This window comes from Pseudophryne corroboree, chromosome 1, assembly GCF_028390025.1.
Source record: "Pseudophryne corroboree isolate aPseCor3 chromosome 1, aPseCor3.hap2, whole genome shotgun sequence".
NCBI lineage: Eukaryota > Metazoa > Chordata > Amphibia > Anura > Myobatrachidae > Pseudophryne > Pseudophryne corroboree.
In genome coordinates this window covers 984,013,720-984,027,689 of record NC_086444.1, presented here as the reverse complement: position 1 = coordinate 984,027,689, position 13,970 = coordinate 984,013,720, and the positions used below count along the sequence as shown (strand labels likewise).

The window sequence follows — 13,970 nt, the reverse complement described above, 5'->3', positions numbered from 1 at the left end:
CTCAACACCTTGGGTATGAGAGGAAGAGGAGGAAACACATAGACCGATCTGAATACCCAAGGTGTCACCAGAGCGTCTACCGCTACCACCTGAGGGTCCCTTGACCTGGCGTAATACCGCCTTAGCTTTTTGTTGAGACGGGACGCCATCATGTCTATTTGAGGCAGTCCCCACCGATCCGCGATCTGTGCAAAGACTTCTTGATGAAGTCCCCACTCCCCCGGATGCAGGTCGTGCATGCTGAGGAAGTCCGCCTCCCAGTTGTCCACCCCCGGGATGAACACCGCTGACAGCGCGCTTACATGGCCTTCCGCCCAGCGTAGAATCCTGGTCGCTTCTGCCATGGCCACTCTGCTCCTTGTTCCGCCTTGGCGGTTTATATGAGCCACTGCCGTGACATTGTCTGACTGAATCAGAACCGGTCTTCTCCGAAATAAGTTCTCCGCATGACGCAGGGCGTTGTATATGGCCCTCAACTCCAGGACGTTGATGTGGAGACAAGTCTCCAGGCTTGACCAGAGACCTTGGAAATTTCTGCCCAGTGCCACTGCTCCCCAGCCTCGGAGGCTTGCGTCCGTGGTCACCAGGACCCAGTCCTGAATGCCGAACCTGCGACCCTCTAGAAGGTGAGAACTGTTCAGCCACCACAGGAGATACCCCCTGGTCCTGGGAGACAGGGTGATCCTTTGATGCATTTGTAAATGGGAACCGGACCACTTGTCCAAGAGGTCCCACTGAAAAGTCCTCGCATGGAATCTGCCGAAAGGGATGGCCTCGTATGAAGCCACCATGTGTCTAGAATCAGGCCCAGAAAGGTCAGACGCGTTGTACGAACTAGCTGGGACTTCGGTATATTGAGAATCCAGCCGTGTAGCTGCAACGTCTTCATGGACAGAGACACGCTGTCCAGCAACTTCTCCCAAGATCTCGCCTTTATTAGGAGATCGTCCAAGTATGGGATAATTGTGACCCCCTGCCTGCGCAGGAGCAACATCATTTCCGCCATTACCTTGGTGAAAACCCTCGGGCCGTGAAAAAAAAAACGGCAACGTCTGAAATTGGTAGTGACAGTCCTGCACTGCAAATCTCAGGAACGCCTGATTGGGGGGGGAAGGGGGGGGGGGGGGAATATTGGAACATGAAGGTATGCATCCTTTATGTCCAGGGACACCATCAAACCCCCCCCCCCCCCCCCTCCAGGCTGGCGATGACCGCCCGGAGTGATTCCATTTTGAACTTGAACCTTTTCAAGTACAAGTTCAGAGATTTTAGGTTTAAAATGGGCCTGACCGAACCGTCCGGTTTCGGGACCACAAACAGGGTTGAATAATATCCCTCTCCCTGCTGGAGATGAGGAACTGTGACAATCACCTGTTGAATATACAATTTTTGGATTGCTGTCAACACTGACTCCCTCTCTGACGGGGAAGTCGGCAGAGCCGATTTGAAAAACCGGCGAAGAGGCAAGTCTTCGAATTCTGTATCCCTGAGCAACAATCTCTACTGCCCAGGGATCCACCTGCGATTGAACCCAGACGTGGCTGAAAAACCGAAGACGAGCCCCCACCAGATCTGCCTCCCCCCGGGAAGCCCCAGCGTCATGCGGTGGACTTTGCAGACGCAGGGGAGGACTTCTGCTCTTGGGAACTAGCTGTGTGCAGCTTCTTTCCCCTGCCTTTCCCTCTGGTAACAAAGGACGATCCCCGCACCTTCTTGTTTTTATTGGAACGAAAGGACTGCATTTGATAATGAGGTGCCTTCTTAGTATGCTGCGGGGGGACATAAGGTAAGAAATTCGACTAACCAGCCGTAGCGACAAGGTCCGAGAGGCCGTCTCCAAACAACTCCTCCCCCTTGTACGGCAAGGACTCCATGTGCCACTTAGAATCGGCATCTCCCGTCCACTGCCGGGTCCACAGCAGTCGCCTAGCAGAAATAGACATACCATGTATTCTGGAGCTTAATAAACAAATGTCTCTCTGAGCATCTCTCATATACAAGGCAGCATCTCTGACATGCTCTAAGGTCATTTGAATGGCATCCCTATCTAAGGTGTCAATCTCCGTAGATAAGGAATCTGCCCATGCCACATCAGCACTACAAACCCAGGCCGACGCCATAGCCGGTCTAGCAATAGTACCTGAGGGAGTGTAAATGTGCTTCAAGGTAATTTCCTGCCTGCGATCAGCCGGTTCCTTGAGGGAAGCCGTATCCTGAGAAGGCAGTGCCACCTTTTTGGACAAGCGTGTCAGCGCCTTGTCCCCTTTTGGTGAAGATTCCCAGCGTATCCTATCAGTTTGTGGAAAGGGATACGCCATAAGAATCCTTTTGGGAACTTGTGGTCTCCTATCTGGAGAGTCCCAAGCCTTTTCGCACAATTCACTTAATTCAAAGGATGATGGAAAAGTGACTTCAGGCTTTTTCTCTTTATACATGTGTACCCTCGTGTCAGGGACAGGGGGTTCCTCAGTAATATGCAAAACTTCTTTAATGGCCATAATCATGTACCGAATACCTTTTGCCACCTTCGGCTGTAATTTTGCATCTTCATAGTCGACACTAGAGTCAGAATCTGTGTCGGTATCTGTGTCATCGATCTGGGATATGATGCGCTTCTGAGACCCCGACGGGCCTGGCGCCACAGGGACAGGCATGGACTGGGTACCTGACTGATCCCTAGCTTCTGACATTTGCATTCAAGACATTCAGCATATCCACCCATTCCGGTGTCGGCGTTGCCGACGGCGACCTGACATTCAAATACTCCCCCTCAACAGTAAGCGAGCCTTCCTCGTCAAACATGTCGACACGCGTACCGACACACTTCACACACAGGGAACCCCTTTTCTGAAGACAGTATCCCTGTCAAGGCCCTTTGGAGAGACAGAGAGAGTATGCCAGCACACACCCCAGCGCAATAACCCTGGAGACCAACACAAAATGTTTTCCCCAGCAGCGCTGTGTAATATGTAAACCGCCAATTATGTGCCCCCCCCTCTCTTTTAAGCACCCTTTCACCGTGTGTAAGCAGGGGAGAGTCCGGGGAGCTTCCTCTCAGCAGTGCTGTGGAGAGAAAATGGCGATGGTGAGTGCTGAGGGAGAAGCCCCGCCCCCTCGGCGGCAGCCTTCTGTCCCGCTCAAACTTAGTAAAATATGGCGGGGGCTCTTTTATATACATGTACAGAGCCCACCTGTACATGTATATAGTCTTTTTGCCATGCAGAGGTTTATATTGCTGCCCAGGGCGCTCCCCCCCTGCGCCCTGCACCCTTATAGTGACCGGAGTGTGTGAGGTGTATGGGAGCAATGACGCACAGCTGCAGTGCTGTGCGTTACCTCAGTGAAGCTGAAGGCTTCTGCCGCCTGACGACTTCTGTCTTCTGTACTTCTGGCTCTGTGAGAACGGCGGCGCGGCTCCGGGGGTGGATGCCCAGTAAGAACCTGCGTTTACCCCCTCTGGAGCTAATGGTGTCCAGTAGCCGAGGAAGCAGAGCCTATCTTTGACAAGAAGGTCTGCTCCTCTCTCCTCAGTCCCTCGATGCAGGGAGCCTGTTGCCAGCAGTGCTCCGTGTGAAAAAGTAGTGAAAAGTAGAAAGGAAAATCCAAACAAAAATGCTTTCAGGCAGAGAACCCTGGAGAGCTCTCTGCAGTGCACCCATCTTGCCCTGGGCACAGTGTAAAACTGAGGTCTGGAGAAGGGGCATAGAGTGAGGAGCCAGTGCACACCCAGAATCCAAAGCTTTCTTAAAGTGCCCTATCTCCTGCGGAGCCCGTCTATTCCCCATGGTCCTTACGGAGTCCCAGCATCCTCAAGGACGTTAGAGAAAGAAGGTTTACACAAATTGTCAAGTAAAATCTGACCTAGAACCACCACAGCGGAACTAGTATACACTATCACTTGTCATTCTGGCCAGGCCCACTGACAAACCTGACTAGAGGTAACATTTATTTTCTAAAGTTAAAAGGAATAAGTATAGCTTTATCACCTTCACTAATATTTCAATTTAGTGCTGCTTAAAGTTGGGGAATTTGGTAGGCTTAGACGTTTGGCAGGCCATGTCTTCACAGCTTTCGTTTAATTATATATGTTACAGTGTCATTGCTTAACCCAGAAAAAACTTCTAACATTACCGCTACATAATAGTGGAATGGATGGTGCCGGTGACAGGAAAAAGGTCTTGTAAAACAGGAAATGTAGAATTCAGAGGCCAACTGCATCAGAAAGAACTCCCAAAAGCACAATGATGTACTGCTCGGCTTAAGGAATAGTGGGCTTCAGAGGCGTTTCAGTGGTCGAAGGTCTTTATTACAGCTTAGATGGAATATTCAGAAATATTCTGCTGGCAGGAACACCACAAACTAGGAGCACTACGACAACCCATATTGTACATTCTGCGTGTCTACTGAGAATTCCATTCAGATATTGACTTTAATCAGTTAAAATCATTATTAAATGAAGAAAGCACATCTCTGATGGCTCAAGGAGACTTATTGCATAATTATCACCTTTAAAACACATCAAAAATAATCTGATGGATATAAAAGTTATCATTGACAATGGGGTTACAAAATGCCACTTGGCAATATCTGATACTGTATATTCCATATTGTATACAAACACCATACAGTCCCCAAAGAGTCCAATGCCACGCCCACCTGCACAATATTGTTAAGTCTCAGATGATTTTTAATGGAATACATACCTTTTACCGGTGGCCGGGATCCCGGCTGTCATGATCCTGGCAGCGGGATTCTGGCCACCAGTATACCAGCAGCAGGGTGAGCGCTAGAAGGCGCCTTGCGGCCACGCCACACTGCAGGAACGTTGGCCCACTGCGCTCGCGATAGGATCTATTCTAGTCATGGACACCCACAGAGGGAGAAAAGCCTGTGGCGCCGGTATTCCAGTGGCGGCATTTCACTGCCTGTCAGGATTCCGGCGTCGGCATTGTGACCGTCGGGAATCCGACAGGCGGTCTCGCGATTGCCTCCCCTTAATTCCTTTAGCATTTACACTAGTGCTATATAATTCCATATATGCAAATGTATTAACCTCTCACACTGTGTAGCTGCCAGAGCTCAGCAAAAAGCGGTGTTGTATGACTGTTGAATGCTTTCATATGGGGGGAGGGGAGTGACATGTGGCACAGTAGTGTGAATAGTGCACCACTGAATCACAAACAAAAAAAATACATAAAATCAATAGAATTACACAATAGTATACTGTATACAACAAAGTCTGGCTTTCTATGCCATATGGACTTTAGTGACTGCATTATATACAGTAAAAGTATAAGTAAAACAGGCGGAATTCCATTCCTACCATTTGTTAATTATGTGAAATATGGGAAATCATCATTCCAATTTACATAATTATAGCAGCAAAAATATAAAAAGACTGTCCAAGGAAAACTAGACCGTATGGGTGCTGCAATATAATAGGTGTTAGATTAGTCACAGTCAAAGTACAGGGCTGGTCGTGTTTGACCCATAGTGCTATGTACTATGAGCACAATGTACGCAAACCTAGTTGTACTCTATCACCACCACCCAGCATCACAAGCTGTCAGAATAGGCGGCACATGGCACAGAAAGAGTACCAAGCCAAACTCAACTGGAAGCCATGGCATCCGTATATACTCTTAGCTTTTGTTGAAGGAGAAAGGATCATCTCTTTCTCCTTACAGATGTTATCAACGCACAAATGAATACAATTCTAACACACTACAGCTTCTAAAAGAGGAAAACATTTCCTACAAGCCTTTACACACCGATGTCAAAAAGCATGCTCGGATTAACTTTTTATAAAAAATTAGTAAAGCATGTCAATAGGTACGGGAATTAAATTTAGTGGGTCCAAGGAATACCTCACCCACCTGCACTTGTGTCTGCACGAGGAGTGGGCGGGGCTTCAACCCTAGATAACAGCACGCAAGTGCATGGTGCAGCAGTAAACAGTTCCTCGCTTATCACCAGCTAATCATTTGGAGCTAGGTACTATTGACTATTAAAGGAGCGGGACAATAGTTAGACACCCTTATGCTGAAAATTACTATTGCTTATGTGGATGTCTAGTCCGGAGAATTTCTGCTATTACTGTCTCTTTATAAGAAAAGTATTTTTCTGCAAACATCTAGAAGAGTTTTATTTAACTTTTTTTCCCTTAAATATGTAAAGCAGTCGACGTACTGCCCTAGGCTATGGTTAATTTCTGGGTGTAGCCTCCATGATACAGTTGCAGGTGTTTGGTTTGTTTGTTTTTTTAAATTAAAATATAATTTCTTATGCTGGGCATATAAATAGACATCGAACGAGTCATCACCTAACTTCACTACTCATAAGCCACGGATTGGGAGGGGAGGGGTGTTTTAGGCTGCAGTGGGAGGGCTAGGATCAGGCTGCGGGTAGGGGGGGGGGGGTGAAGGTTAGGCACCCACGGGAAGGGTTAGTTTAGGCTGTGGGGATGGGGGGCTTGGGGGATCAGGGTTAGCTTAGGTTTTGGGGGACTGTCAGGAATTTCACCTTTGTTGTCTGTATTGTGACTGCCGGCATCCCAATCTCTGGGATATCGTACGTATTCCAGTCTATAGTATAGGCTGAATCAAACATATTAAAATATTATAAATACGATAAGTGGTCAAGAAAAGGTTAAAACATGCCATCAAAAATAAATACACATATATAGAACCAGTACTGCACTGTCTAAGCATACATTCTTCCACCCAGAGCCGGATTTAGACCTCATGGGGCCCTAGGCAAGATACCAGTTTGGGGCCCCTCTCCCCTAAATAATCCATAGCATTATATTTTCCCTAGTACCCTAAAGCCCAGTACTCACGGGCCGATCAAGGAGAGATGCGTGCTGAGCGAACCGCTCAGCACACATCTCTCCTGCCGCTCAGCACAGCGCGATCTGTGCTGAGCGTGCGGGGGGAGACGGGGGGGCCGCTCACTTCACCCAGCGGGTGAGGTGAGCGACCCGCTAGATTGGCCTGCATGCAGGCCAATCTAGCAGCGGCGATAGCGATGTGCGGGGCCGCGCATCGCTATCGCCGAGGGGGCTACACACGGAGCGATCCTGCCGATATTCTAAGCAATCTAGTCAGATTGCTTAGAATATCGCTCCGTGAGTACCCCCCTTTACCCTAAAGTAACACTTATGCCCTGTCCCTAATAGTGTACATACAAGGCTGTTTCAGCAGGGCACTGTGCCCTGCCTGATTTTTAAACAGTAAAATGTGCTTTGTCTTTTAGCAGCCCCTGCTATGATAGCCTGCCCGGTGCTGTGCTGCCGCCCTGTGAATACTGTACACATCCATTCACATTGAGAGGAATGCTTGTGGGAAGCCCAGCACCTCCGTAAGTGCTGGGGATGCCCCCAAGTTGTGATGCCGGCAGCTGAACACCACCACCAATAGTGACATCAGTGGGGCCCACGCCCCCTTTTCATTGCGTGCGGCAATATTGTGCCTACATTCTCAGTGCCCTGCCCGCATTCTAGCGGGAACACTACCTAATACCCTAATTTAAACTCTGAAACTAACCCTAGTACCCTAACCCAAACATCTACACCAACCTTAATACCCTATCCATAATACCCCAACCCAAACCTCTAAACTAACCTTAATACCCAAACCGCTACACCAACCATAATACCCTATTCGTAATACCTTAACCCTATGTTATGCCATGCAGCAGTGCTCCTTATACACGTTGCGCCACGCAGCAGTGCTCCTTATACAACACGTACTGTAGGTATGCACTGAAGAATCTGGCATGCAACTTTAACTGGTGACTATCAGTAATCTACATTAGCAGATTCGAACCTATAAAACAAACTACCCTAAACCACCATTGCTCACTCGTATGCTATCTGGGTAAGAATGGGGTCAATGCTGACCATACTGGCAGCACCATGGCAGGCTTATCCAAGGGTCACTTAATATCAGCAACAGGGATAATAACTACATGGCAAGCTCATGATTATGCAGGGGCCAGGAATGACAGCCAAGGTCAGCATCAGATGGGGTGATTGCCTCACCCACATATCAGTGCTTGAATGATATATTGTTATACAGTATGTCTGGCCTGTTCTTACCTCTTCCACACATCAGTGTCTGAATTAATGTTATATCTCTGGCCTCCCACGAGTGCAGGTCTGCAGGAGCCCAGACAGCGGGTGTATGTTAGATGCTTGCTTGCTGTGGATGTGAGAGTGTACACAATCAGCAGCAGCATGAATGGCTCCGCCACCCGGGAGCTGCTGCTGTACTCACAGACTCAGGCATGGAGAAACTTAGCTGTAGCAGCAAGTAATTAACAGCGTCTTGGAGCTGGGCTGCATGAAAGCCAACTCAGCCTGCGGAGGACAGCCTGTCTCGTGACTCCAGAAGTAGAGAGCTCCTCTGACCGCGGGCCGCCAACAGGTGAGCCGCAAGTGCCTGCCACGACGAACGTTAAGTGACAGTGTGGCACTCTACTGGGGGAGTGGCAACATGCGGCAATCGACCCCACTCTGGACGGCCTCCTGGTGAACTGCTCAACCATTTTAATGGCCGGGCCAATCAGCTCCTGGCCCAGCCTGTCACTGGCCGGCCACAGGCCCCTGGGACCCGCCGGGCCCTAGGCGCAAGCCTAGGTTGCCTTGCTGTAAATATGCTTCTGCTTCAACCTCATGGTGAGGCTCCCGTCTCTTCTTCCTGGTAGCTACTCTCTGGTGCTGTGCACTGATTGAGGACTCAGAACCACACACACACACACACACAGCATACTTGGTAGAAGAAGCTACGACTACTGGGCATGTGCAGCAGCTATGATCGTTCCCTTAAACTGCATGATGTGGTGGCCACATTTAGTAATTGCATTATATACTATTGCTATTGTCCTAACTTGAGCCACTTGCCAAGAGGAGGGGGGGTTCCGGGAACCTTCCCCCCGTGTTTGCCTATGAGCTTAAAGGGGGGTACTCACGGAGCGATATTCTAAGCAATCTGACTAGATTGCTTAGAATATCAGCATGGTCGCTCCGTGTGTAGCCCCCTCAGCGATAGCGATGCGCGGCCCCGCACATCTCTGCTGCTAGATTGGCCTGCCGTGCAGGCCAATCTAGCGGGTCGCTCACTTCACCCGCTGGGTGAAATGAGCGGCCCCCCTGTCTCCCCCCGCACGCTCAGCACAGATCGCGCTGTGCTGGGCGGCAGGAGAGATGTGTGCTGAGCGGTTCGCTCAGCACACATCTCTCCTGCATCGGCCCGTGGGTACTGGGCTTTAGAAAAAGGTCCCTGTACAGCTTAAAGAATTTTTTTTTTTTTAACAAAATTACCTTATAAGAAGGAAAAGTAATAAATGTAAGACAGTTAAAAATAAATACATACAGAGAACTCATACACAATAGGTTAGGATCTGTTGTCAAGCCTTCTCAAATGAATAGTTCTATAACAAATAAAATTAAAAAAAGAGAAGAAGAATATTTTAGTGCTGCGGGTATAATACATTATTAACATAGGTTTCTGTGAGGCAGAACCCCCACAGTGAAACCTTAAACCAAGCATCGACATAGAAAGAGCATAGTTCTTGTATAGAGAAGACATTGTAACTGATCCTACAGTAGGTCTCAAGTGAAGACAACCAGTTTTCCTAAGGCCTAATTATTCTGTTTAAAAGGTGGATGCTGACACATGCCATAGTGCCCAATGCTGTAAACTGTTTCCTGGGTTTCTACTTAAACTTTGTAAAACAAGTTGGACAACTATAAGGTAAGACCTTAACGTATGCGTCAAAACTTCTGTGATCTTCCTATTCAGCATAATCCTGAAAATTAAAGGTTGCACATAATTGAACAATTATCACACTCATTTCTCTTATTGCCCTTACAAAGAATTGTAAGAACAACAAAAAATGTGCCACATGATTTATTTTTACTTAAAAAAAAAAAAAAAGTTGTAATCCAAATGATTTCCGTTGGGGAAAAAAAAAAAAAAAAACTCATATTAAAGTATTTTGTAGGTCTATGAAGTAGTGTATTTTCCATTTATGATCACTCAGAGCCTTTTCCTGCATTGAAAGACCACTAGTGCGAGCAGTGATTGATTATTTTGCAATTAAGCTTCTGGGTGGGTGGCTCAACAGAGGAAGCATGGTAATATATCCTCTGTTACACCCACTGCCCAATAATATAAGAAGTTGGGCACGCAGCTCTGAACTGTCTCCATGCACTAAACTAAGCAAAACTCCCTTAAGTCAGCATGATCGGGATGGAGAATAAACAATGTTTCAATTTCCACAGATCTCCTTTTATTCCAATCATTTTACTAACTTTTCAGTCACAAAAGAGAAATTCGAGACCTGCTTGGATATTTAGTTCCTTCCTGTGGCATTTCTGCTTTTAACAAGTATGTAAACATGCCAGCTGCTTTTTCGGACTGATTTTCATTCACAAAAGAAGTTTAACAATAAGAAGCTAAATCCCACACTCAGCATAAAAGCATACATTTCCTGGATGACATGACAGTACAAATCTGACCCAGGCCTTCAGAGGATATTAACTCAATGACTGTAGCTTAACAGAAGGGGACACACTCTTCCTGTATGAATTTGCAGCACACGTGGTATAATAGACCTGCCTGTAGCAGTTTAAATGTAATTAACGTTAGCTTGCACTACTTTTAAGCGTAGACATACGCTACACATTTTCTGCATAAGAAGGCCTGTCTGAAACACCTGCATTGAATTATCGTATCCATACACCTGCTGATCAAAGCACTAGCTAACCCTGAGGTAATATCTCCCAGGAAGAGGATATTACCACCTGGTGCCTCTTCCTCTACAGCACACATAAAAGCTTGTATTTAACTACATCAGAATAAGATGGCTATACACCTAAAGATTTATTGTCAAATATGGATGGTTGGAATGAAAATCTGGTAATGTATGGGACCAACTGACAATTTACCATCCCAAAACAATGAAAACCAGACAAAAATGGTCAGACAAACTGGTAAAACGACCGTTTCTGTCAGTTTTCCGGCATTTCAGAGCAAATGGTCAATGGTCATTTGCTCCAGTACATTACCAGATTTTCATTCCAACAAGCCAGATTGGACAATCAATCTTTAGGTATATGGTCAGCAATAGGCATTTCATACTGAGAAAGACCAGATTGCTAATGTACAATAATGTTAGCACACCAAAAACACCTGCAGTGCATACACTTTGAGCACTCATATCATCACTTGTGTATTTATTAGGAAATCTTGTGTATTATAAAGATCTAAGGGGTTATTCAAATGTTTGCGAGGCGGAGAAAACTAATGGGCATCTATCGGAGCTATTCACATGTTGCTCTGATCAGACGCCCATTAGCCGAAGCAGTCATATTTCAGCTCACAGCCCTGGAGTCTGCAAGCTGATATGTGTAAAAAGTCGGCTTTTTGGGCAACCAAACAGGACTGTTCCCCGTCGTCCTCCTCCTTAGTTTAGTCAGGTTTTGCCCCTTTGCATGGCTAAACCCTGTCTAACTGAGCACGTCAAGCGCAATAATTAAAGGGTGAACAGAACAATTGAATAGCAACAACAGGCGCCCTATAATTATCGACAAATAACAAACATTTGAATAGCCCCCAAGTGTCTCTCTCACCTCACCCAGCCACAAACTCAACATATTGCCATAGTCCGAGTGTCGCAGCACTGGGAGGCACACAATGTAGAGGAAAACCATAAATTAAAGAAATAATTTGAGATCTATGACCTCTAAAAAGGTTTGCATAACTCCTCATTGATTTATAATAATTTTATAGTTTACAGTAGAGGACACAAAGCCCCTATAAATTGTTACATACAAGTCACTCGCTTTCAAATATATGAAAGAGCAACATAAGGAACAGTGGTAGATCCAGAGGGACATAGTTAGCAGAGCACAGTCTCTTGCAGGAAACTGGTCAGCCACTACGATTGCGTTTAAAACACAATGGCCCTGAATTAGAGTTGCGCACAGTGCAGACGCATTGTGTACTCAAATATGTGTGAATATTTACCCGTATATTTAGAGTGCAGCACCGCCCCATTCATCAAACTGAGTGCGGACTTCCACCAGCTCTATCCTTGAAATCATGAGCACAACTCTGAATACCTTGCAATTCACCGACTGCACAAACAGTATATCCTAGGTGCAAATGCCCAGTGACAGCCCCATTACTCAGTAATCTTTTGATTGAACTTACAAACGGCAGCGGACGCTCCCGATATTGGCGCTACACATAAAACATTATTTTGTTAAAACTGGAAGCTTTTCTGGTGAATTTGCATTGGTCGACCCACAAGGAGGATGACAGTCTCGAAAAAAAAAGTAGGAACTATGGCCCGATTATTGAAACACACCCTGAACAATATAGGGACTTTTTGGCTGATTTCTTGTGGAAAGTCTAAACGATCTGATATTGAAGCCGAGCGTTTCTAGACTTTTTTGGGGCCATACTATCGGTATTTACCCAAAACAAGAAATGGCTAATAACCCAATTAATGTATAGTGTGTACCTAGCTTAAGCCGCAAGTGGAGATGCAGCTGAGGGTTCAGTATGATTTCCAAATGGACGGGATGCCGGTGGTCAGTATACCAACAGCGGCATTCTGACCATCAGAATAGCGACAGCCCCTACAAATGAACCCTAACCCTCTCTACTTGTTCCCTAACTCCCCTTCTCATGCCAAAACCTAATCCCCCCCCCCCCCCCCCCGAGCGACAGGACGCGAGAGCATCCCACAGGAAAAATGAACGGGAATTCCAGCTGTCTGTATTTTGACGTCAGGATTCCAACCTCTGTCCGTATTTCGACACCGGGATTATGCCGTCAGTCAGTATTCCAGTGTCTGTTTTTCGACCGCCGGGATCCTGTCCGGCAGCATTTTAACTGCATCCTGATGTAAATGACTTTAAATAACCTGTAATTGGCCACTATGTAGGCGCAGTTACTAGAGATTGTGGCATCAGTCAGCAGAGCAGAGTTGTATGCAACTCAGAGTCAGGCCAAATAAGAGCAGATGGCCAGGATCCTACATCTGTCTCAGCACCAGGTATCAGTATACTGTGTGCACACACCCCTGTGACCGCCCTCTCTGGGTGAGAGAGTGTGCCCCTAGCAAGTTGTTAGAGGCATGTGGTATTGCAGCTGCCCTGGCACATGTACCTGCTGCCATAGTGCATGGGGAGGCTCAGGGGGAGCAGGATGCAGTAACTAGTGTAAGGTGACCTGCAGCAGGATGTGACAGGGTGACACTCTGCAGAGTGACTGTTCTGGGCTCACACTCACCAGGTTGAAGACTGTCTCCACAAGGTCTCTGGTGCTCACCTCCCCGACCTCCAGCAGCCCGCTCAGCACTGCGAACTTCATACGAATGCCCCGAATGGGCACCCCCGGGCCTAGAGCCATGGCACCTCCAGGGTCGGGGCCCTCCGCTGCTGATCTCCTCTCCTCACCTGTTGTCTGCACCTGTCTTTCCTGGCCGGCCATGGCTGGGTGCCTGGGCGCACAGGGCCCGCCGTACCTAGCCGGCTATGGGATAGGGATGCCGCCGGTGCAGGGTGAAGCTGTGGGGAAAACGGGCGCCGAGATCCGGGCCGGGACTGCTGCTGCCGCCTCCGCCGCACACCGGGAACTCCTCCCTGTATCAGGTGCGCCGGGATCAGCGACCCCTCTCACTCACTGCAGCGTCCTAGGAAGTGGCCGCCGCTCCCCGCCCCCCGTGAACCGCCATTGGTGCCTGTCACCGCTGCCCTGCACGCTACTGGCTGCCAGCCGCGGGCTCCTGCCAGGGTAGCAATCCCATTGGTCCGCCTTGTACCTGGCGCTCGGGCCCATTGATTGGACGGTGTCGTAACTCGCCAGAAGACCTTTCCTCCCCGCAGGTAGAGGCAGCAGCTGGCTGGCGACGGTGGCAGCGGCTCGGATGGCGGGGAGTTGGGGACGTTCACCTTG

General features: G+C 47.9%; 1 protein-coding gene across 2 annotated transcripts in view; it reads right to left on the bottom strand.

The window, feature by feature from the left end:
- LRBA (LPS responsive beige-like anchor protein) overlaps positions 1-13,766 on the bottom strand; it is a 1,108,277-nt gene extending 1,094,511 nt beyond the window's left edge. For both annotated transcript variants that reach the window (XM_063920568.1, XM_063920569.1), the window contains exon 1: positions 13,305-13,766. In XM_063920568.1, the coding sequence (XP_063776638.1) occupies positions 13,305-13,505 (201 nt within the window). In that variant the 5' untranslated portion in view covers positions 13,506-13,766. The remainder of the gene's footprint in view (positions 1-13,304) is intronic.
- Between the last annotated feature and the right edge of the window lie 204 nt (positions 13,767-13,970).